Here is a 24,668-nt window from a genome sequence, read left to right as displayed (position 1 = left end):
ATTCTTTTACCTCCCCAATTATTCATTTTTATTTCTCTCTCTAAATACCTCTTTTTTTTGCATCCCTTCTTAGTTGGTGTTACTTCTTTGGGTAACCTAGATGTCTATCTCTCACTTCAGGCGTTACAGAAATATAAATGAGAAATTAAAAAACCCATACTAAGATAACCTAAAATTTGTAAAACAAAGATGGTGTTGGATTGAAAATACAGGATTATAGACTTTATCAGCCATTATGAGTAATACATTTGAAGCTTTAACTTCTGAATAAGTTACTTTAATAGAAACCCAAGTTAATGCTTTGAAATCAAAATTAAAAATGAATTCAAGTAGTGAACCTTAACGGAAGAATCAACTGATGTGTTCTTCTTCTCTGTCTGTTTGATTAACCAAAACAAATTTTAAGGGGAAATGCTAAAAATTAATGTAATTAATTATATGGGCAGTTAGTTAAATTCAAAGGTGTGTCAACATTAGTCTATGCCCAAACTCAAAAGAATATAAATTCATGACCTGTTACTTATCTTTGTCTCAAAAATTTTTTTATACTTTAATATCCCAACTAAAAAAAATTAAACTTAAAAAAAGAAAAATTTATACTTTAACAACCCAACTTTAAACTTTAAAAATTTGAACTTTAAAAAAATTTAAACTTTAAAATTTTTTATACTTTTAAAAATTTATACTTGTAAAATTTATACTTTAAAATTTTACAGTATACTTTTAAAAATTTATACTTTAAAAAAATTTATACTTTTAAAAATTTATACTGTTAAAATTTATACTTGTTAAAAATATATAATTTAAAAATATATACTTTTAAAAAATTAAAACTTTAAACTCTTAAGTTTAAAGTTTTAATTTTTTAAAAGTATAAATTTTTAAATTATAAATATTTAACAAGTACAAATTTTAACAGTATAAATTTTTAAAACGGGTTTGTACGACGATCCAACCTCGTGTTTTGCGAACAATGCTGCAAGTACTTCAGGATCTATTGCCCTCCGCTCATTCCTTATGTTCATTCTATAGTGTCACCTAGACTCATTTCACCGGTATACATACGTCTTTTGAAGTATTATTCAACATCTTTTTTTCTACAACCACATAGAAACACATGACCATTAATACGATCAACCCTTCGGAGTCTACGAAAATTACGAACTACGGTAAAAATTTATACTTGTCAAAAATTTATACTTTCAAAAATTTATACTTTTAAAAATTTATACTTTAAAAAAATTAAAAATTTAATCTTAAGACTTTAAAGTTTTAATTTTTTAAAAGTATAAATTTTTAAAAGTATAAATTTTTAAACTATAAACTTTTAAAAGTATAAATTTTTAAATTATAAATTTTTAACAAGTATAAATTTTAACAGTATAAATTTTTAAAAGTATACTGTAAATTTTTAAAGTATAAATTTTTAAAAAGTATAAATTTAAAAGAGTTGATTTGTTCTTCTCGGCTTATTTCTTACATTCCTACATTTTTAGTTGTTGCGTCTTTCAATATATAAAATAGAAATTGGTAACGGAGATAAAAAAAAGTGTGATAATGTTATTTATACGCCATGCCACATCTTCTTTTTTGGTATAGAGTGAATTGATTTGTTTCCTGATCGGTTTTCTTATAACTTAGTGTGAGGGAAGTTCTTAGTCTTAAACATCGACCCAATCTGGTTTACGTGCAATATTTAATTTAATATGATTATTGTGCTAAAAAAGTGCTCGCGGAACAATATTTCTGTATCAATATTGCTGCATCTAGCTATTTTAGTGTATGCGCTATCTCATTAAAAATCAACTCCAAGCATCTCGTGTCTTCTTGTTCACGGTCAAGAAGTTGTGAGTTGAAAGCCGAGCAGCTTCCTTGAATCAATGGGCACCTGACAAAGCTGCAAAATTGTCACCATAGAAACACACTAGCAAGAGAGATTAATATCATTAAACAAAACTTCAATGTTTCTTTGCTCATTTCCTTTGGTAGAACAGTTGACACAATCAATCTATAAGACGAAGACCAAGATACAAGATACAAAAAGAAAAAAGTCCGCCATGTTCAAGGCTAACATGGATTAGGTCCTGTCCAAGTTCCCTTCGACTACCCAATCTGTGGGCCTAATCCAAGCCATTTTATTTGGGTGTGGGTCTAACTTGTTTCTTAGGTTTAGAGAGGTAAACATGTGAATAGTATATGATTTTTTCATCAGTTTTTTTTTTTTTTACTGTGAATAGTATCTGTCCAGGAAGAACGTATACATATATGTATTAGTGCCGGTGTTCGTGTTTGTGTGAACTGATGAACATATACGTATAGAATTACACAAATTAGTTCATGGTTTCATACCATTCCTGGAGCTGGTGGTATTCCATACTCCAAGGCTGTTAGAAAATCTTCGTCTAGTCATTTCGTAGAACTCATCATCATTTCTCATTTCTTTCTCTTCCGCAGGATCATTCTGTTCTTTAATTGCTTCTTTCTTCTCATTATGTTGTTTTACATGCTATACTAAGCGTTTCCCTCTGCCATTAACACACAAACATGCTCATGAAAAACAGGTTAGTGGAACTGAAGTTGGGTTTCACACATAACACATAACGGTTAACAGCTACCATAACCCACAAAAGGATCCTGTATCACCAAGAAGAGTTATTGTTTGAAGAAGGCATCTTGGGTTGGTACTCATCTAGTTTAATAGTAATTTGAACAATTAGTTAGGTGGAAAATATCTGAAATTGCTCATGAATACGGAAACTTGTCCAACTTTCTTATGTAAGACTCCACACAAGAAGTTTATCATAGACCACCACAAGGTCCACAACCCCATCTACCATGTTCATGTGCACTAACTTCGTTCCCAGTTTGTCTCCCAAATTTTTTTACACAAGTATGTGAATGCAAAGATCCATAAGGTTATGTGCTTACTTGATCCACTAAGAGAATGCATTGGCTAGTTCACGACCACAAACAAATAACTCAAATCTTTCAGTCAACCATGGTTTCTTGAAACGAAGAGGAATCATCAGATACCAACTGAAAGAAACTTCAGTTGCAGTGCCCCCTCCCCCTTGTGGATTATGAGAGAGAAGGGCGTTCATCAAATTTTATATGCAAATGCAGCTCATTTTGTTGATGACTAAGATCCTTCAGACCTTTTATAAGCCCTATTTTAGTTTAATGGATATCAAACAAAACAATGAATAAATAACTACCAGGATAAAAAAAAGGAACGAAAAAAGAAACATAGGAATTATTTTAGATCAAGCCTACCTAAATCTTACATTTTGATCTTTATTTCAATTTACTTTTAGCAGTAAAGAAGCAAGGGGTTCCCTATTTCATCACCCCGGTATAGTTATGCCTGTATGTCTTTCGAACATCAAAGGAACCCGTTCTTGAAATTGCTATAAGAAATGCTTACTTTATTTATCTAATGAAAATTGAGATGAAAGAATTAACTTATAAGTTAAATCTTTGTGGAGACCTTATTTTACAGAAGGGTGGGTTCTACAACAATCTCAAAGACTTGCATCCTCACAAGAACTAAAGCTGGGAAGAGTTCCAATAACTAACTATTCTAGTTCTGGCACATTGAAAAATGTGAGTAAATAAGTACATTTATCCTTTAGATGGGTTGCCAATAGGTGGACAACCAAATTTGTTATGTGGACAAAATGTTCCTTGGATGTAAAAGTAATATACTGTATTAGTTTTAAGTGGACAAACCAAATCTCTCTCTCTCTATAGTTCCTACTCTTTACAACCATCCGGAATAAAAACCCTCTACAGAACCACCAATCTATTTTTTTTTTTTTTTTAGAGGTAACATCTTATTAGATTACCTATTTTAGATTTTACCTATTTCTTATCTTTTCTGTTTATGTGAAATCAAATCAAACATATTTTGGCAGGTCTTCTTCCTACTTACTTGGTATCTAGGGTTTGGAAATCAAATCAAACATATTTATTTACTTATGATAGAAAAACAGATTAATTTGTGTAAGGGTAGTTTCTCTATATCATGATCTATTCCTCCACTGGTTTATTAAAGAGAAAATTATAGAAGAAGCAAACCAATAAGATGAACTAATGAAGAATATTATTCTTGTTAGGGTTTTAGTATTTTTTGATTTATCAAATTATAGGAACAAATATAAGATAACTAGAGTTTCTGTTGTTTAGCAATGTTGATTCATCAAGAGAAATACCATCAAGGTGGTGGTTGTAGGCGCCTGTAAAACTTTAGCCTTTGAGAGGCGCCTGTAAAACTTTAGCCTTTGAGAGGCGCCTATAGTTACAATGTGGGCACGTATAGATCACCTCACGTGACACATTGATAGAAGTGTTCGTGCGGGACACGGGTTATACTCTCCTACTTATATAGAAAGAGAGGGAAAGTTCCTTTTAAACAGAGACTTAAAGAGGGAAGGCATTGTAAAGTTCCTTTTAAACAGACACTTAAAGAGGGAAGGCACTGTGAAAGGATTTCATTCCTTGTCTGGATTATCTTTAGGGGAAGGCACTGTGAAGGCACTTAAAGAGAGATGAAGATTTCTTTCTTTAAAAGAAAGAAAACGGGAAAGAGAGAAATATGTGAGATTGATTGTGAACAGAGGAGGAGGAATGAGATGATTTTATTTTTATTTCCTTCCTTTCCTCCACCTCTCTCTACTGTTGAAAAAAGAGAACATTAGAGAGGTTGGATTGAGAAATCAGAGGATAATGGAGTCGATATTTTGATACTATGATGGAAAGATTGATGAACAGATTAAATCGTGACGAGATTGTTGATGTTTAAAGTTTGTGCTTTTAATGATTTTTTCTCAGCCGGATACTACTAGTACTAAAGCTGCTACTACTGGGAATCATCATCAGCAGGATGAAAGTTGCTGAATTTAATCTCAACAAAGAGGTTGGAAGGTTTATCAGACTGTTACATGATCCTTCTTACCTGATTTATAATAACAATGATGATTTGTTAGTAAGTGAGATACTAACCAGACTCCCAGTCAAATCCCTTTTCCGTTTCAAGAGTGTTTCTAAGCATTGGTGTTCCACAATTCAGCATGATAAACACTTTATTCATTCACACTTTACCCTTTCTAAAACACGCTCTCCCACCCGTATATTGATTGTTGTTCCTGCACCAAGGATGTCGACAAGCAGATATGCACAATTAGGTAATGACATAGACACTCACAAGGAATACGTCGATGATCTAGATGCCTTAGATAACTTGTTCTTAGAAGATTTGGGTTGTGAAATAGACACTTGGCCTGACAAGGAATACCATGTTATAGCTGACTTGTTGTTTGAGGACGAAGGCCGCACAAAAGTTGTGGTTGACACCGTTAGGGAGATTGACTCTGAATGTTATAATAGAATTACGAAACCTGTAAATGGTTTAATCTGTCTCATTGACTCTGAATTCGATTATGCTGTTCGTATATACAATTTAAGTACCGGAGAAATATCCCCATGGTTTGAATCATCATTGTTAGACGAAAAAAAAATTGTCAATGGCATATATAAGTGTAGGTTGCGTTACTCAGGTGTAGAGTCCAAGTACGAATTTGGTTTTGATCCTGCCACTAATGAACACAAAGTGCTCTGTGTGTGGAAGATGAAATTGTCATTTGAACATCCCTCGTTTACTATTTGTGAGGTTTTGACCTTAAGAGGGTGCCAAGGTAATAATAATACATCTTGGAGAAGGATCAACGAGGTTCCACCTTGTGAACTATTGGGTGATTCTGTTTATGTGAATGGTGTTATTTATTGGAGCACTGATGATCTTACGGATGTCGACTTTAGAATTATTCGTCGTCCTATATGCTTAGTGGCATTTGATGTAGGAAGCGAGAAGTTCAGAGCAATCACACTCCCTGATTTCATCCTTGATCAGTGTCTAGATAACTGCCCAGCAGATTTCGCTGTCCATCGTTATTATAGTAATACTTATCAACATCTTCAATTATTAGAAGTGGATGGGTGTTTAGCCATGTTAATAAGAATCAAAAATTGTGTGTTCAACATGTATATATATGAAGATGATTACAAAGAGGCGTCTACTGATAGTAGTAGTAGCCATTCTTCACTCAACAACGGAAGATGGAGTCAAACGAGTAGTATCACATTGCCTTGGAATTTGGGTGCGGATCATTGGGTTTACTTTCATACTTTCGTAGGATCAGATGACAAGATTATATTAACCCACTCTGACGGATGGAACTTTGGTAAAGAAAAGAAGAAGTGTGTGTTTTTTTATTGTTACAATTGGAAGACGGGTACTTGGACAGAGTTTGACGTTAATGGATCAATTCCCTCCTCAATTCCTCATATCCTTTCTGCCAGTGTTTTTACTACTTTCTCAGAGAACCTTTTGCCCCTTAACAATCACAATGCTCTCTCTCCTAGTAGCTGATGGATTAGCTTCACTCTCTCTCGAAAAGTAAGTTGCCTTCTTTTTAGTTTATACCCTATGTTTATACTAGTACTTGGTTAAGTTTATTTAAGGAGAACATTTGAGTAGTAGATGTCAAGGATTGGTATTTTATTTGTCACTATGATCTCTAGTTACGGCTTTGTGCTTGAGGGTTGATGAATATGAACGACGAAACTTTTTCAGATGTATAATCAGACCCATCCTGTCTTAAGTTACTATCAACATTTATATATGTATGTATGTATCTCTCTCTTTCACCTTCTGTTTCTATGCCTTTGGGAAGAGTTACTTTGTTCTGCTCGGCTAATTTCTTACATTCCTACACATTTAATTGCTGCACCTCTCAGATATAGAAAAATCGAAATTGGTAATGGAGATAAAAAAGTGTGATATTGTTATATATAGTCCCATGCCATGCCACATCGTCTTTTTTGGTATAGAGTGAATTGATATGTAACAATCATAATCCGATGCGATGTTTCTGGGTTTGACTCATAAAAAATGCATGGGGGTCTACAAGTTTTATCATAAACCAACCCACATTTCTTTTCTTTAGTATTTGTTTCCTGATCGGGTTTCTTATAACTTAGTTGCAAGGAAGTTCTTAGTCTTCAACATCGGCTCAATCTGGTTTGCGTGCAATAGTTAATTTAATATGATTATTGAGCTAAACTATGTATTAGTGCGAGTCAGTGCTTGCGGACCAATCTTACTGTTTCAATATTGTTGCATCTAGCTATTTCAGAGTATGCGCTATCTCATTAAGAATCAACTCCAAGCATCTTGTGTCTTCTTGTACACGGTCATGACGACGTGAGTAATAGCCGATCAGCTTCCTTGAATCAATGAACACCTGCCAAAGCAGCAAAATTGTCACCATAGAAACACACCATTAAGAGATTAATACCATTAAACAGAACTTCAATGTCACTTTGCTCATTTCCTTTGGTAGAACAGTTAACACTATCCTTGTCTCTTTCTCTTTCTCTCTCTCTCCCGCGCGCTCTAAGGCAAAAGAGTGTGTCTCTCTGAAATTTCCCCATGATTTATATTTTATTTGATTAGTAAAACTTCCATAAGAAATTTCTAATCTTTTTGTTAATTAAATCACGGGATCATTGATGTTTAAAGTTTGTGCTTTTAGTGACATGAAATTTTAATGATTTCTCAGCCGGATACTACTAGTACTAAAGCTGCTACTGGGAATCATCAGCAGGATGGAAGTTGCTGAATTTAATCTCAACAAAGAGGTTGGAAGGTTTATCAGACTGGTACATGATCCTTCTTACCTGATTTATTATAACAATGATGATTTGGTATGTGAGATACCAACAAATCTCCTGGTGAAATGCTTTAAGAGTGTTTTTAGAAGCAATATCATTCACTACCCCCCAACAACACCTTTATCACCATCATCATCATCCTTAGCCATAAGTTTGGCCTAAGTATTGTACTAACTATCAACTAGGTTTTGATCATCTACCCACCACTAATGAAGACAAATTGGTCTGCCGCTTGAACATTATGAAACATGACGATGATACTGGTACCATGTATTGTACTTTTGAGGTTTTGACCTTAAGAGGGTGCCAAGGTAATAATAATAATAATAATAGATGGGGAATGATCGATAAACTCGTGCTTCTGTGTCAGCTGATAATGGATAATAATTCCGTTTATGTGAATGATTTTAGGTGGATTCGTAGTAATAGTATTCTTCCAGGTGTAGGAAGTGACAAGTTCAGAGCAATCCCACTCAAAACTAGTGTTTTTGATGTTATTGACAATGATTCTTTAGTAGTAAGTGAGATACTAACCAGACTCCCTGTCAAGTCCCTATTCCGTTTCAAGAGTGTTTCTAAGCATTGGTGTTCCACAATTCAGCATGATAAACACTTCATCGATTCACACTTTACCCTTTCTAAAACACGCTCTCCCACCCGTCTATTGATTGTTGTTCCTGCAGAATCAGATTATGACATAGACACTCACAAGGAATACGTCAATGATTTAGATGCCTTAGATAAAGTGGATTCTGAAATAGACACTTGGCCTGACAAGGAATACCATGTTACAGCTGACTTGTTTGAAGGCGAAATCCGCACAAAAGTTGTGGTTGACACTGTAAGGGAGATTGACTCTACAGGTTACGATAGAATTACGAAACCTGTAAATGGTTTAATCTGTCTCATTGACTCTCAATTTGATTATGCTGTTCGTATATACAATTTAAGTACCGGAGAAATATCACCATGGTTTGAATCATCATTGTTAAACGAAAAAAAAAATTTCAATGGCATACCTAACTATAGGTTGCCTTACTCATGTATACAGTCCAAGTACGAATTTGGTTTTGATCCTGCCACTAGTGAATACAAAGTGCTCTGTGTGTGGAACATGTCCTCTTCAGATCGCTGGTTTACTATTTGTGAGGTTTTGACCTTAAGAGGGTTCCAAGGTAATAATAATACATCTTGGAGAAGGATCAACGAGGTTCCACCTTGTGGACTATTGGGTGATTCTGTTTATGTGAATGGTGTTATTTATTGGAGCACTTATGATCTTACGGATGTCGACTTTAGAATTATTCGTCGTCCTATATGCTTAGTGGCATTTGATGTAGGAAGCGAGAAGTTCAGAGCAATCACACTCCCTGATTTCATCCTTGATCAGTGTCTAGATAACTGCCCAGCAGCCTTCGCTGTCCATTATTATTATAGTAATACTCATCAACATGTTCAATTATTAGAAGTGGATGGGTGTTTAGCCATGTTAATAAGAATCAAAGATTGTGTGTTCAACATGTATATATATGAAGATGATTACAAAGAGTCGTCTACTGATAGTAGTAGTAGTAGCAATTCTTCACGCAACAACGGAAGATGGAGTCGAATGAGTAGTATCACATTGCCTTGGAATTTGGGTGCGTATCCTTGGGTTTTTTTTCATACTTTCGTAGGATCAGATGACAAGATTATATTAACCCACTCTGGTGGATGGAACTTTGGTAAAGAAAAGAAGAAGTGTGTTTTTTTATTGTTACAATTGGAAGACGGGTACTTGGACAGAGTTTGACGTAAATGGATCAATTCCCTCCTCGATTCCACATATCCTTTCTACCAGTTTTTTTTACTACTTTCTCAGAGAACCTTTTACCCCTTGACAATCACAATGCTCTCTCTCCCAGCAGCTGATGGATTAGCTGCACTCTCTCTCGAAAAGTAAGTTGCCTTCTTTTTAGTTTATACATCTACCTATGGTTATATTAGTACTTGGTTAAGTTTATTTAAGGAGAAAATTTTGAGTAGTACATGTCAAGGATTGGTATTTTATTTGTCACTATGATCTCTAGTTACTGCTTTGTGCTTGAGGGTTGATGAATATGAACGACGAAACTTTTCAGATGTATAACTCAGACCCATCCCCTGTCTTAAGTTACTACCAACATTGATATATGTATGTATGTCTACAAGAAGCTCTCTCTCCTTCTGTTTCTATGGATTTGAGAAGATCTTTATTTTTCAGCTCTGCTTATTTCTTATGTTCCCACACCTTTAATGCTACGTCTCTGGATATTAAAATTGAAATGGGTAATGGAGATGAAAAGTCTGATATAGTTTATACATAGTTCCGTATGTTACCAACTCTTGCTTTAGCGGTATAGAGTGAATTTATATGAACATAAATTTATCTCTCTTTTCAGATTTTGAGCTTGCAGAATAACAATATTCTTTTGTATTTCTTATGTCCATCTTGGCTGTTATTTCACAGCTTCTCATACGATTAGCTATCATAATCTAATCGTATCTCTTTTAGAAGATGCCGCCACTCGGACTCGAACCGAGATGCTCTAGCACTGCCTCTTAAGAGCAGCGTGTCGACCGAAATATGTCAACATTTTGTTCCTTGATTCATAGATAACTTTTACTCTGATCACTAAAATTAACACTATAGAGAAAATCATAGAAGAGATCATAACGGTAAGAAAGTATTAAAAGTTTCAATCAAATTCAAGCTCAAAGTACAGTTAACCTCATTAAGAACGTTGCCAACAGATGGACATGCTTCAATAGAAGACTTGTCCTTGCTTTCCAATCCAAGTGCTTTAATGGCGGCTACTTTAGCAGCTTCGACATCATTGCCAAACTCACTGAAGTCTGATTTGCAAGTAAAAATGAGTTTCCATTATGGAGCTCTTGTCAAACAATTTCAGCACTTCTAAGAAACCGGAACATTTGAAGTGGTACGTGAAAAGAACTTTGGCAACAAAATTTGAGATCTGATATCATAATCTGCGGACATAGTTCTTCAGGAGTCCGGCACATTTATGAGGTTTTCACAAAATTAGCAACTTGATAATAGGAAATTAGTCAAAGATTTGACCTGGTAATGAACAGCAAGCTTCCCTTGAACCGCAAGAGCACATCGGACAATAATTTCCTCTGCCATGTTCATCATGCTCTGATAGTCTGAATATGCTTCATACATCTAAAAGTTAATGACTGTTATCGAAAGTTTTGTATCATGTGAAATAGGAGAAACTTATAGCTGTCATAGTTAAGATGTAACCGAAACAGGGATATACCTCGATTGTGGTAAATTCAGGATTATGACGAGTTGAAATGCCTTCATTTCTGAAAATTCGACTGATTTCATACACTTTTTCAAACCCTCCAACCTACAAGCAGGTGGTATTTTATTCGTTACAGGTTCAGTTACCAAACATAATTAAACTTGAATTGGTTCAAAATCCAACACGAATTAGTTAGCAACAGAAACGAAAACATACACGAGAATCTTTGTTTCTTACTAAATAGAAGTTCAAAAATTAACTACAGAAAACATATCAGATTGGTAAGAATACCATGCTAGACAATACAAGGAAAAATATGTGAATCCTCACCATCATTCTCTTCAAGTGGAGCTCGGTTGCAATTCTCAAGTAAAGATCCCTTCCTAGGGAATTATGGTATGTAATAGAGGGTCTAGCCTCTGCTCCACCAGCTGCTCCCTGGTTGATCAAAATAAAATGTAAGCGATTTCCTCTCCTTGCCCACCAAAAAGGTTCTTGATGCGACAAATGGATATCAAGTTCAAGAAACTTTTAGTATTTGAAGTTCCAAACGATATTAAAGTTCCTCAATTACCAAAGTTATACCAAACCACTTCTCTTGCACATTATTAATCACGTAAGAGTGGAGTTTTCGGAGCTAAATCATCATTATAAACTCAAAGGTTTTACGTGGGCAATCCTACCACTTAAATTTCAATTGTTATATTCTCTAATCACCAAAAACTGATCCTGGAATCTTAAGTAATTGGGAATTGAGTGGCATCTTTTTAAGAATTTAACAATATAAATTCAAAATGGAGCATATCTCTGAGAAATTGCTAACATCTAGTTTTCTTAGCCAATATCAGAGTGAACCGTAACCATTAAACCACTATTGATCAGGTCCTGAATTGAACCATAACAGTTCCTCTTAATGTCGTACTATTGTAAGAAGGTCCCTGAACCAGACTCTTCCAGGAACGTAACATTTTTCTTTGAAAACTTCGAATTAATATAAGGGAAAAAGAATACAAAAGACTATACAAGAAGAAAAGGGGGAGCTAATACAATTACATACTCAAGATACTCTCCCCCCACCCCCGCCCCTCAATTCCACACGAAGTCAAAATACGAAAAAGCCCTGGTCCAGTCAAGGGACCTACTCCAATGGAAAAGAACACCCAAAACATCTTCCTCCACAAACCTTGAAGGCAGGAAGAGAATCCTTAAAGATACCCTCATTCCTAGCCTTCTAAATATACCAACATATGACAAAAGGGACAAGGTTCCATAAGCCTCTCTTCGATTTCTTCACTGGTACCTTCCTCCACTAAGCTATGAGCTGATCTAGAGAAGCTGGAAGGCTCCAATTCATCCAAATAGACCCAAGGAAGAAGTTCCAAAGCTTCACAGCTTCCGAACAGTGGATCAACAAACGAGACACTGATTCTTCACTCACTTTGCATCTGTCACAACCTCCAGGAACGTAACATCAGCAACATTAAATATTCTATCACAAAATGGAGTAAACACTAGGAATTAAGCATAAGAGAAAGTGTAACCTGTAGGACTGGAGTTTCCACTTCGATAAAGCCAAAAGATTCAACTGCCATTCGTATCTCTGAAACAATCTGCGCCAACACACTAAAATCGGCAACCACAATGTTCATTGAAGAAAACAATAAAGCATGTAATGGCATCACATGGAAATTAGCAGGTTACGCAACATATGAAGTATTTTCACCCCAAAAATGTAAGATAGTTGAGAGTACATTAGTAGTATGAAGACCCTAAAACTATATGTTGAGTCTATATAGCCAAAATATGAAAGGTTTACTTAGAACTCCATTGCCCTGTTCAGGGATCCAAAGAATAGAAAAGTAAAAGGAGTGCTTATCCATCGAACTGATTGCATCAACGAGTCACATAACCAATCAGTGAGGCTCAGTAGAATTCTGATGGCTTTGTGACAGGTTTTTGCAATTAGCCCTTGACTTACTATTTCTTCATACTTCACATAGGATTGACATTCCCCGCGTACATTTGGTTTGTAATTCTTTTTTTTTTTTTTTTTTTTTTTACTATCAGTGAATGCCATTGAACTAGATACAGCAAAATAAGTTGTCAGTGAGCTAGTTCTTCTTTGCTCTTCCATGATGTACAGTGTACACATATCTTACGAATAGAGGATGGTGATTGGTTCCATGGACACTCCCGTTTGATTGTATGAGTTCACTAAAGTTGAAGCAAACTAAATAATCAGCTAGAATGGGAAATATGAAGTTATGAACTCTAAAAATGTATCGAACAAATATTATATGAATAGTCTCCACCACAAGCAGCACAAAAGTACATATAAATTGATTTAAGTTTACCACCAGGAAAATTTTCTCACCTTTGCTCTTGCGCGGAATATCTCAGCTACCTCAGGATTTGCGATCATATCTATATACCTAAGAACAAACATAATACGTCATAATATGTTAGATATAGAAAATGAGACTATACTTCAACAAATGTTAGCAATAGATTCTTGTACTCATAAGAAGATTAAAAGAGATTCATGGAAGCATAAATCAAGTTTCAGACAAGCATGTGTTCTAATAGTATTTGGACTGTGAACTCACCGTTGAAGATAACACTTATCTACATCAGTTAGACCATGAAATTTATCCGGTAATGGGAGAAGTGAAGATTGTAAGAACAGCAAAGGAATTGATGCACACAGATAGCTCTCCTGAAACACAAAACAAGTCAATTAGTAATTAATCCAAACACCACATTCATTATCATGTTAGCGACAAAGGAAATCATGAAAGTCAGTGTATCAATTTACGGCCTGAGAAGACATAGAATTGACTTCAGATTAACTATCAAAAAGAGAAGAATACAAGTATAAAGATAAATACTTTTTTGACTTCCTTGTAAGCTCAGATATGCCAAAAAATTGGTAAATGGCTGACAGAACTAAAGACGGTTAGCTATCACCAATATCCACAAGCGTCTTTAATTGGACATTACAAGTCGAATAGTGGTTATTGTTAGAGTAGATCGAGATGAATCGAGATCCGAAGATATCAAATATCAACGGTCCAAGATATATGAAGATGAGACGGATCGACATTAAGAGATCCGACGATCAAAATGAGTCCAAGATATATAAGAGATATCGAAGATAAATTTTCCCATGTTCAGGATATCTCTTGGAATTAAGGGATTTGGGTTTGTATGGTTTGAATACTACCATTAATAGTTGGGAGATGATTAGTAATCGAATGCTTAAACTCCTAGAGCCCATCTCTTATTTATAGGGTTTAGGGTTTCCTAGTTTCTCCTAACTAAACTAGACTAGGAAACAATATAATCTCTTAATATTAATAAAATCTGGCAAAATCGGACAATTTTCCAGATTTTCTGCGCAAATATGGCATAACAGGAGTTAAGTTGCTACGAAAATCTGAAAAATTGTCCGATTTTGCCAGATTTTCGTCGCAAGTTATGTTCTGTTTTACCTCATCAATTTCATTAATGCCTATTATAGAAACGTCCGGAAAAACTTCTTCAGGTGCAGATTGAGGGATTTTGTCTTCTTCATCCATCTAGGGTTTGATAAAAAAAATGGTAGAAACTACAATATACTTTTAGTAGAAGTGAATAAAGAAGAATAAAACTAAGAAGAGATTTTGTCTTCTTCATCCATCTAGGGTTTGATAAAAAAATGGTATAAACTACAGTTTACTTTTAGTAGAAGTGAAGAAAGAAGAAGAAGACTAAAAAGAAGGAAGAAGATGAAGAAGACAGTTTAGGTTTTCAATCTTTAACTATTATTTTTGTTAGTAGTCCACAAGTTACTAATTATTAGTATCTAAGACTTTTTGGAGTTGTCCCCTTATTAAATCAAAGTCAACTAAGTCAAGTATAGTTGACTCGCATCGGGCCCGAAAATAGTTGTCCATATAAGAAAAACTGTTGTCCGCGTATTGGCCACCTTTTTTTAACCTTCCACACGTCCACCACCCTTTGGTGCAGTGGTAGGACATCCCTCTCAAGCCCATGAGGTCTTGAGATCGAGAATCGGTGGAAGCAATTTATCACAAAGATTTATTCAATGTAATTTAAGCACTAAATAAAGTAGATTTGTCGGGATTTAGGCTTTTTATTGTCGGGCTTTAGGTCTCTTTAATTATTCGTTTAACTTAGGCATAAGATATCACGTGTAAAATTGGACTTAATCCTGTGCTTTTGTCTCCTATTATTGTTGCAAATTTGATATACTAGCACGGTGTCACGAGAATAAGTCTAATATTTCGTCAAATCATTATCTTCTCGCCCTTTCACATCTCTCTCTTTCATTTTTGTTTCTCTTTCCCTTCCCCCTCTTTTCCATCTTGCTCTTTCACTTTTATCTCGCTTTCGCTTCTTCCTTTTCTTTCACTTCACTTTCAGTCCCGTTCACTCTCTCTCTCTCTTTGCCCCCTATAACTTCTCTCTCTTTCACTTCTTTATCTCCAACTTTCCTCCCAGTCCTGCATCTTTTTTTTTCTCTCTCTCTAACTTCTTTTTCTCTTCCACTGTCTCTTTAACTTTTACCTCTCTTGATTCTCGAGGGGGTTCTCAGATTTGTTCGATCTAAGAACCTTTAAGAACTTTCAAATTGTATTCGCTAACTTCTTTTTCTCTTCCATTTCTCGTAACTTTTATATCTCTTGCTCTAACTTTTATGTTCTCGGGGGTTTTTCAGACTTGGTCGACCCAGAACCTTTAAGAACTTTGACATTGTTCAGAATGAGATTGATCTGCAAACTCCCAAGAACTTACAGATGGGACGACCTGACAATTCTTGATGGTTCTCGGACATAACCACTATGAAAAATAATTGTGGGATTGTCGTCTTTATTCTTGGGTTTTCTTTGTACAAATTCTTGACTTTTTGTTATGGTCGCTGATTTGGGGAAATAAAGAAATTCTCCGGGTAAGAACTTCTGGGTGGATACAAAAAAAAATTGTCTTCCAAACACCACACCCTTAATGTTTTTTCTTTCAAGTTTCTTCTACCTCCATCTTAGATCTATTCTGACCGTCATTTCTGGCCACCTCTTCCGAACACCACAACCATTATTTTCCATATGAATTCTCTCTCAAATCCAACATAAACATCTATCTCTCTCATCTCTCATATTTTTCTCATAAATCTCAATTCATAGATAGTTAACTGTTTTGTTTTGCTATAATGAGGTTGGGGGAGGAAACCCAATAAAATCAACAGCATTTCTGAGGCACACAAGATAATATACCATCCCCCTCTGATCAAAATTATTTTACAAAATATGGGAGATGATTTAGTTATTAATCTCAAAAAGTGTCTACAAAGTAAAGAACAAGAACGAATCTGGTTTATCTTCACTTATCTCTTATGGGAATGGTGGAAGATGAGAAACGACATGCACTTTAACCAAAAACAAGTAGATCTAACCCGTTGTTGGTGGAATACGAAGGAATCACTAAGGTTAGTTCTTACTTCTCTTGTCTCTTCTTCATTTACTACTAAGCTTGACACAGATAACTGGATTCACCCTCAAGATGGACAAATCAAAATAAATTGTGATTGTTCTTACAAGGATGGTCATGCATCAGCAGCTGCAGTCGCACGAGATTCATCTGGTGTTATAGTAAGAACAAAGAAGTTAGTTTTCAGACCACGATCGTCGCTCCATAGCGAGTTCATAGGGTTTCAGTTAGGTTTAGATCTAGCTGAAGAGACGGGGATAGAAGACTTTATACTAGAAGGTGATAGTAGGGTTTTGGTCGATTTATTAACAATCGTCGATCTTCAGGCCCCTTCGCGTTTGATGGACGAGATTGCTTCCCTGCGTGGTAGAATATCAACCAGACACGTATCCATTCTTTATACTCCGCGACATTGCAATCAGGTGGCCCATATTTTGGCGACAGAAGCTATGGTCCAAAGTTTGGTTGAATAGTCTATTTAGTCCTTCTCGTTTAAATCGCATGGTTTTATCTTTCTTTGTACTGTTGTAAAACTATGTTATCTTTTATGAGTTTTATCTTTTCCCGAAAAAAAAAAATGGTGACCGAACGGCATCAAGTTTGTCGTCGATTGTATAATTGAAAGTACTTCTAACAAGGAGTGCTTATAACCAAAAACCCAAAAATGAGGGTGGGTAGGTCCTTTTAACAAAAACGGCCCCTAATAAAACTTCCCTTCATTGTGTACGCAGTACGCTATCTCACTGTGAGCCTAGTTCAGAGTAGGGCAAACGCTACCCTTTGTCTTCCTTCACATTCATTTATCGAAGAACAAACAGAACGCCTAAGGCAAAAGAGTATGTCTTTCTACAATCTCCCCATGATTTATATTTGACTTGATTAGTACAACTTTCATAACTAATCTTTTTGTTGATTAAATCATGACAGGATCGTTGATGTTTAAAGTTTGTCTTGATTAAAATCATGCTTCCGTATCAGTTGATAATGGATAATAATTCCGTTTATGTGAATTGTTTTAGGTGGATTCGTAGTAATAGTATTCTTCCAGGTGACAAGTTCAGAGCAATCCCACTCGAAACTAGTGTTATTGATGTTATTGGCAATGATTCTTTAGTAGTAAGTGAGATACTAACCAGACTCCCTGTCAAGTCCCTATTCCGTTTCAAGAGTGTTTCTAAGCATTGGTGTTCCACAATTCAGCATGATAAACACTTCATCGATTCACACTTTACCCTTTCTAAAACACGCTCTCCCACCCGTCTATTGATTGTTGTTCCTGCAGAATCAGATTATGACATAGACACTCACAAGGAATACGTCAATGATTTAGATGCCTTATATAAAGTGGATTCTGAAATAGACACTTGGCCTTACAAGGAATACCATGTTACAGCTGACTTGTTGTTTGAAGGCGAAAGCCGCACAAAAGTTGTGGTTGACACTGTAAGGGAGATTGACTCTACAGGTTACGATAGAATTACGAAACCTGTAAATGGTTTAATCTGTCTCATTGACTCTCGATTCGATTTTGCTGTTCGTATATACAATTTAAGTACCGGAGAAATATCCCCATGGTTTGAATCATCATTGTTAGACGAAAAAAAAATTGTCAATGGCATACATAAGTGTAGGTTGCATTACTCAGATGTAGAGTCCAAGTACGAATTTGGTTTTGATCCTGCCACTAATGAACACAAAGTGCTCTGTGTGTGGAAGATGCAATTGTCATTTGCACATCCCTGGTTTACTATTTGTGAGGTTTTGACCTTAAGAGGGTGCCAAGGTAATAATAATACATCTTGGAGAAGGATCAACGAGCTTCCACCTTGTGAACTATTGGGTGATTCTGTTTATGTGAATGGTGTTATTTATTGGAGCACTGATGATCTTACGGATGTCTACTTTGAAATTAATCGTCGTCCTATATGCTTAGTGGCATTTGATGTAGGAAGCGAGAAGTTCAGAGCAATCACACTCCCTGATTTCATCCTTGATCAGTGTCTAGATAACTGCCCAGCAGATTTCGCTGTCCATCGTTATTATAGTAATACTTATCAACATCTTCAATTATTAGAAGTGGATGGGTGTTTAGCCATGTTAATAAGAATCAAAGATTGTGTGTTCAACATGTATATATATGAAGATGATTACAAAGAGGCGTCTACTGATAGTAGTAGTAGCCATTCTTCACTCAACAACGGAAGATGGAGTCAAAAGAGTAGTATCACATTGCCTTGGAATTTGGGTGCGGATCATTGGGTTTACTTTCATACTTTCGTAGGATCAGATGACAAGATTATATTAACCCACTCTGACGGATGGAACTTTGGTAAAGAAAAGAAGAAGTGTGTGTTTTATTATTGTTACAATTGGAAGACGGGTACTTGGACAGAGTTTGACGTAAATGGATCAATTCCCTCCTCAATTCCACATATCCTTTCTGCCAGTTTTTTTACTACTTTCTCAGAGAACCTTTTGCCCCTTAACAATCACAATGCTCTCTCTCCTAGTAGCTGATGGATTAGCTTCACTCTCTCTCGAAAAGTAAGTTGCCTTCTTTTTAGTTTATACCCTATGTTTATACTAGGTACTTGGTTAAGTTTATTTAAGGAGAACATTTGAGTAGTAGATGTCAAGGATTGGTATTTTATTTGTCACTATGATCTCTAGTTACTGCTTTGTGCTTGAGGGTTGATGAATATGAACGACGAAACTTTTCAGATGTATAACTCAGACCCATCCCCTGTCTTAAGTTACTACCAACATTGATATATGTATGTATGTCTACAAGAAGCTCTCTCTCCTTCTGTTTCTATGGATTCGAGAAGATCTTTATTTTTCAGCTCGGCTTATTTCTTATGTTCCCACACCTTTAATGCTACGTCTCTGGATATTAAAATTGAAATGGGTAATGGAGATGAAAAGTCTGATATAGTTTATACATAGTTCCATATGTTACCAACTCTTGCTTTTGCGGTATAGAGTGAATTTATATGAACATAAATTTATCTCTCTTTTCAGATTTTGAGCTTGCAGAATAACAATATTCTTTTGTATTTCATATGTCCATCTTGGCTGTTATTTCACAGCTTCTCATACGATTAACTATCATAATCCAATCGTATCTCTTTTAGAAGATGCCGCCACTCGGACTCGAACCGAGATGCTCTAGTATTGCTTCTTAAGAGCAATGTGTCTACCGATTTCACCATAGCGGCTTGCTAGAAAGCATAATAACTCATTCAGATTCAATCTGCGATATTGTAAGGAGACAATTCAATGTACTTTTTTTGTAAGAAAAATTCAAATCAATGAATAAAGACTCATTGAAATTCCTATTTGAACGTTCAATAATCATTTGTGTTGCGATGTTCTTGGGTTTGACTTCTGAAAATCGCATATGAGTCTATAAGTTTTATCTTAAATAAAAAGAACATTTCTTTTTTCATCTTTGTTTCTTGTTTTATTGTTCGCAAAATTTTTATATAATTTAGGAGCAAGGAAATTCTTAGTCTTCAACATCAACCCTATCAGGTGTTTGCTTTTTACAGTTAATTAAACAGACCAAGTAAAAAAATGCCAAGTCACTGCTTGCTGATTAATCTTCCTCTTTCATATTGTTCAATCAACCTAGTTCAGGGTAGGGTTAGAAGAGATATATTGTTAATGGCAATGCACTTCGCAAGCTTGACTTCCTCAATTTATTATGACTAAGTTTGGGTTAAAAGAGATTTATTAATCTTCATAGTTCTCTTTTTGCCGGCAGTAAAGTGAAGGTTTGCTTGAGATTGGGGCTGGCTAGTATGATTCTGATAGATAGAAGCTACCTCAACTCCTCAAGTATTAGAACTTAGAAATATCTAGTTTCTAATAATTAAATGGGGAATTTAGCGAAACCCCCTCATCTCTAATGTCAAATTAGTGATATCTCCTTTTTGATCAGATATTAGTGAAATTCCCCTTCTCACACTCGAAGTACGAAAATAGCCCTGCACTTAGTTTATATATATTTTTTTGCACATATCATTACGACCGACATAACACCTAACTTCGGCCTTCGCATGAATTTTTCTATCTAGTTTGAAGTTCATGATTGAAATAATATTCTAAGTTTGGTCTTTCGAAGAATTTTTCAATCTCATTTGCAAGTTCAATTAGTATTTCATTTTAACTTTTCGTTCAATTCATAATTTCAATTTACATTTGTATTTTTTTAATGCATACGAGTTATACTTAATTGAAAGAACAACATTATCAAGAGGTCACTGTCAAATTGGTTACACTTGGAAACATCAATTTTAACGTAAAACAAAAAACAAATGAGAAGTTAAATTTTTTTCTTAGACGATTTTTAATTTCGAATTGTTGTGATTTATTAATTTTAAATTTTCGACAAATATTGTTGGTAAATTAGATAAAGATGGATAAGAGAAATAAAGAAGGTATAAGAAATGAAAATACGTTGTTAAGCATAACATCGAAGAGGTATAAGAAATCAAGAAAAAAAAAAATAGGTAAAACAATAAGGATAAGGATATTTTTGTACTTCTAAGTGCAAAAAAAGAGGTTTCACTAATGTCCGATTAAAAAGGAGTATCGCCAATTAGACATTAGGGATGAGGGGGTATCGGTAAATTCCCCTAACTAAATTGTACATGATAGTCGTTATTAATGTAATCCGACCTAGTTTGTTTGTTCCATTGTCAAGTTCATAGCCATGGGGGAAGACGAAAATTTGGATGAGAGGGCATCGGTACTTGGGGTGGCATTGATGAAGAAGAACAAGCGCAAAAGCAGCCCATGGGGAACAAATTAGCGTCTCAGTTTCTCTCTGGTAAGAACCAACAATTCAGTCTTGGTCGCCGGCAGGAGCCTGCGACCGCAATCGAAGGCGAGTCAAACATTAGTTGAGACAATGCGTCTTAAACATACATTGCTTTGAACCACAATTAGAATTTCTTTTAGCTCAATTGCCTTTAATAACTTTGGACATTGCCACTAAAATCTCACGGAATATATAGCATCTACTAAAGAATCAACTTCCAAGCATCTTGGGTCTTGTACATGGCCAAGAAGATGTGAGTTGAAAGCCTAGCAAGTTCCTACCATTTTTGTTTGGTTAATTGGGTGTGGGATGTTGGGATTGCCTTATATGAATTATCCTCAACCAATTGAAGTTTGAGTTCTTCATCAAAAAAAATTGAAGTTTGAGTGGCATGAAAACTTTGAACTTATACGAAACTTGTTCTTCTTTAACACTTTCACACGTCCACCACCCTTTGGTGTAGTGGTAGGGCATACCTCTTAAGCCCATGCGGTCTTGAGAATTGAGATCGAGAATCGGTGGAAGCAATTTATCACCAAGATTTATGCAATGTAATTTAAGCACTAAATAAAGTAGATTTGTCGGGATTTAGGCTCTTTATTGTCGGGCTTTAGGTCTCTTTAATTATTGGTTTAACTTAGAGAGTTTTCGTGCTTATCACATCTTAAAGATGTATCAATGCCTTGTAACGACTAACGTAGATCGTAATCGATTCCTCAACAACACTTTCACACAAATAAGACATCACGTGTAAAATTGGACTTAATCCTGTGTTCCTCGTCTGTTTTATCTCCTATTATTGTTGCAACTTTGATATACTAGCACGGTGTCACGAGAATAAGTCTAATATTTCGTCAAATCATTATCTTCTCGCCCTTTCACATCTCTCTCTTTCACTTTTGTTACTCTTTCCCTTCTCCCTTTTTTTCATCTCGCTCTTTCACTTTTATCTCTCTTTCGCTTCTTCCTTTTCTTTCACTTCACTTTCAGTCCGTTCACCCTCACTCTACCCCCTATAACTTCTCTCTCTTTCACTTCTTTATCTCCAACTTTCTTCCCAGTCCTGCATTTTTTCCCTCTCTTTCTCTAACTTCTTTTTCTCTTCCACTGTCTCTTTAACTTTTATCTCTTTTGATTCTCGAGGGTTTCTCAGATTTGTTCGATCTAAGAATCTTTAAGAACTTTTAAATTGTATTCGCTAACTTCTTTTTCTTTTCCATCTCTCGTAACTTCTATATCTCTTGCTTTAACTTTTATGTTTTCGGGGGTTTTTCAGACTTGGTCGACCCAAAACCTTTAAGAACTTTAACATTGTCTTCGCTGGAAGTATTTGAGGATTCTGGGGCCAACCTCGTTGTTCTTGTTCAGAATGAGATTGATCCGTCCCAGGAACTTACAGATGGGACGACCCGACAATTCTTGATGGTTCTCGGGTGGAGCCACTATGAAAAATAATTGTGGGGTTTGTCGTCTTTATTATTGGGTTTTCTTTGTACAAATTCTTGACTTTTTATTTTGGTCGTTGATTTGAGGAAATAAAGAAATTTTCTAGGGTAAGAACTTCTGGGTGGATACAAAAAAAATTTGTGTTTTTTGTTTCTTCCAAACACCACACCCTTAATGTTTTTTTTTTTCAAGTTCCTTCTACCTCCATCTTAGATCTATTTCGGCTATAATTTCTTGCCACCTCTTCCGACCACCACGACCATTATTTTCTATATGGATACTCTCTCAGATCCAACATAAACATCTATCTCTCTCTCATCTCTCATATTTTTCTCATAAATCTCAATTCATAGATAGTTAACTGTTTTGTTTTGCTATAATGAGGTTGGGGGAGGAAACCCAATAAAATTAGCGGATTTCTGAAGAACACAAGATAATAAATCATCCCCCTCCGATCAAAATTTCTGCTGGTACACAAACGATTATGAACTAATAAGTAATTACCCAGCTTTTGGAGTACTGATTAGATGGAAGAACAATAGAATCCCAATAGGAATGCGAAAAAAATTTGCTGAAGAAGAGGGAAATTTTTGTTATCAGTAGAGACCTAGGGGTTTACACTATAACTAAAGCAGATGAAGAAGAGAGAAAATTGATGTATTAGTATTCTGCTCAATCGGTGTGTGTGTGTGTGTGTGTGTGTGTGTGTGTGTGTGTGTGTGTGTGTGTGTGTGTGTGTGAGAATCTTACAAAGAGAACATGGATAGAGAGAGATCCGTGAGAAAAAATGAGAGATGAAAAGAGAAAGAGATGAAGAAGGGTGTGTTTGGAAGAAACTTTTAGTCTTTACACCTTTAAAATTTTTTTACCCTGAATACTTTTCTTATTTCCCAAATCACCCAGCTTTATTATTAGTTTATAAGTTTTTAATGGTATTGATTTTAGTTATTGGAAATTAACTTTAAATCACAATAGTTAGAATTTTGAATAAGAGAAGTGGAAGAGTCTGAGTAGAAATTGGAATCGGGGAGGGACGGTCAAGCTTATCATTCACGGGGTCGGGATTGATGATGCATAAATTGTCCAAACGTTGACTAACGTCAAAGAGTCAGGAACACCTGAAGACCATCGAGTCAACCCGACTTAAGGTAACAGAACAGCTAAACCCTCAACGCTCCGCCACCTACACCCCTAACTGGGAGGTCGGCTAGAGGTACCAACCCCGTTTCGCCCCATGCACAAACAGATCAGCTCTGGAGTCTCCTAAGGAATGAGGGGGTGTTCGACCGATGCCTCACACCCTAAACTGGGGAGGCAGAAGCGCGCCAATAACTTACCGACTCAATCCCGGGATCTCCTTAAAAGATCCCAGAGGGCTAAAGATCTTGAGTGGTTAAGCAAACTTGGACTTTCAAAGGAGGAATCATCTTCTAGAAGACCTATCACCTCAGCAGGATATCTACGAAGGTTCCTTGAACTTAGGAACTTCTATTTATCCTAGATACGAAATAAACATTAAGGGAAAACTTCCCTCGACGGTGAATCATAACCGCCTCACAAACCTATAAAAGGGCCCACATCGTCTACCACAAGACACGATCTCTCAACTAGAAAGATCACTAATTACATTGAGTTCCCATAACTCTCCCCTCAAAAGGTTCGATCAATACTCAATCTTTTACTACAAAAAGAAACTTGATGTCTTGAGCGTCGGAGCGATTTTCGATCCCTTTGCAGGTTTGCCCCTCAGGAATCAGGAGCAAGGAGCAGGCGAAAGGTATCTCTATCAACAAAACAGAATATTCGATCATAATGGACGTTGTCATGCATCAATATCCTATTTCATGCTGATATAACGGAAGGCCATTTTTTACATCAGTATTTGGTGC

General features: G+C 35.7%; 3 protein-coding genes and 1 pseudogene across 6 annotated transcripts; 3 read left to right on the top strand and 1 right to left on the bottom strand.

Annotated features, from left to right (window-relative positions):
- Positions 1-3,493: 3,493 nt before the first annotated feature.
- On the bottom strand, positions 3,494-15,777 carry LOC147555454 (lysine--tRNA ligase, chloroplastic/mitochondrial-like; annotated as a pseudogene).
- Positions 4,776-6,636, top strand: LOC147555455 (F-box protein At1g30790-like). The gene has a single exon (XM_086662984.1). It carries the CDS (start codon positions 4,883-4,885, stop codon positions 6,425-6,427), a length of 1,545 nt encoding a protein of 514 aa, XP_086519110.1. The 5' UTR covers positions 4,776-4,882; the 3' UTR covers positions 6,428-6,636.
- On the top strand, positions 7,458-19,528 carry LOC147555453 (putative F-box protein At2g02030). Of its 2 annotated transcripts, none has more exons than XM_086662982.1 (2): positions 7,458-9,716; positions 19,096-19,528. In XM_086662982.1, exon 1 carries the CDS (start codon positions 7,973-7,975, stop codon positions 9,521-9,523), a length of 1,551 nt encoding a protein of 516 aa, XP_086519108.1. In that variant the 5' UTR covers positions 7,458-7,972; the 3' UTR covers positions 9,524-9,716; positions 19,096-19,528. The 2 variants fall into 2 exon arrangements, with proteins under 2 accessions (XP_086519108.1, XP_086519109.1); XM_086662983.1 differs by lacking the exon at positions 19,096-19,528 and adding an exon at positions 10,504-11,089 and having other exon boundaries at positions 7,458-9,669.
- On the top strand, positions 17,471-20,303 carry LOC147555452 (F-box protein At1g30790-like). 3 transcript variants are annotated; one of them, XM_086662981.1, is made up of 2 exons: positions 17,471-19,052; positions 20,285-20,303. In XM_086662981.1, the coding sequence occupies exon 1, from the start codon at positions 17,472-17,474 to the stop codon at positions 19,023-19,025; it is 1,554 nt and encodes a 517-aa protein (XP_086519107.1). In that variant the 5' UTR covers position 17,471; the 3' UTR covers positions 19,026-19,052; positions 20,285-20,303. The 3 variants fall into 3 exon arrangements, with proteins under 3 accessions (XP_086519107.1, XP_086519106.1, XP_086519105.1); XM_086662980.1 differs by lacking the exon at positions 20,285-20,303 and adding an exon at positions 19,598-19,846; XM_086662979.1 differs by lacking the exon at positions 20,285-20,303 and adding an exon at positions 19,530-19,846.
- Positions 20,304-24,668: the final 4,365 nt, after the last annotated feature.

This window comes from Eschscholzia californica, unplaced genomic scaffold (assembly GCF_041429995.1).
Source record: "Eschscholzia californica isolate CP2 unplaced genomic scaffold, dmEscCali1.0.p SCAF_2, whole genome shotgun sequence".
NCBI classification, from domain to species: Eukaryota; Viridiplantae; Streptophyta; class Magnoliopsida; order Ranunculales; family Papaveraceae; genus Eschscholzia; species Eschscholzia californica.
This window is presented reverse-complemented; position numbering and strand designations above follow the sequence as displayed.

What these genes read in the sequence shown, in the direction of transcription:
- LOC147555455 (XM_086662984.1), top strand. Translation starts at nt 4,883, where the DNA reads ATGAAAGTTGCTGAATTTAATCTCAACAAAGAGGTTGGAAGGTTTATC.
- LOC147555453 (XM_086662982.1), top strand. Translation starts at nt 7,973, where the DNA reads ATGAAACATGACGATGATACTGGTACCATGTATTGTACTTTTGAGGTT.
- LOC147555452 (XM_086662981.1), top strand. Translation starts at nt 17,472, where the DNA reads ATGCTTCCGTATCAGTTGATAATGGATAATAATTCCGTTTATGTGAAT.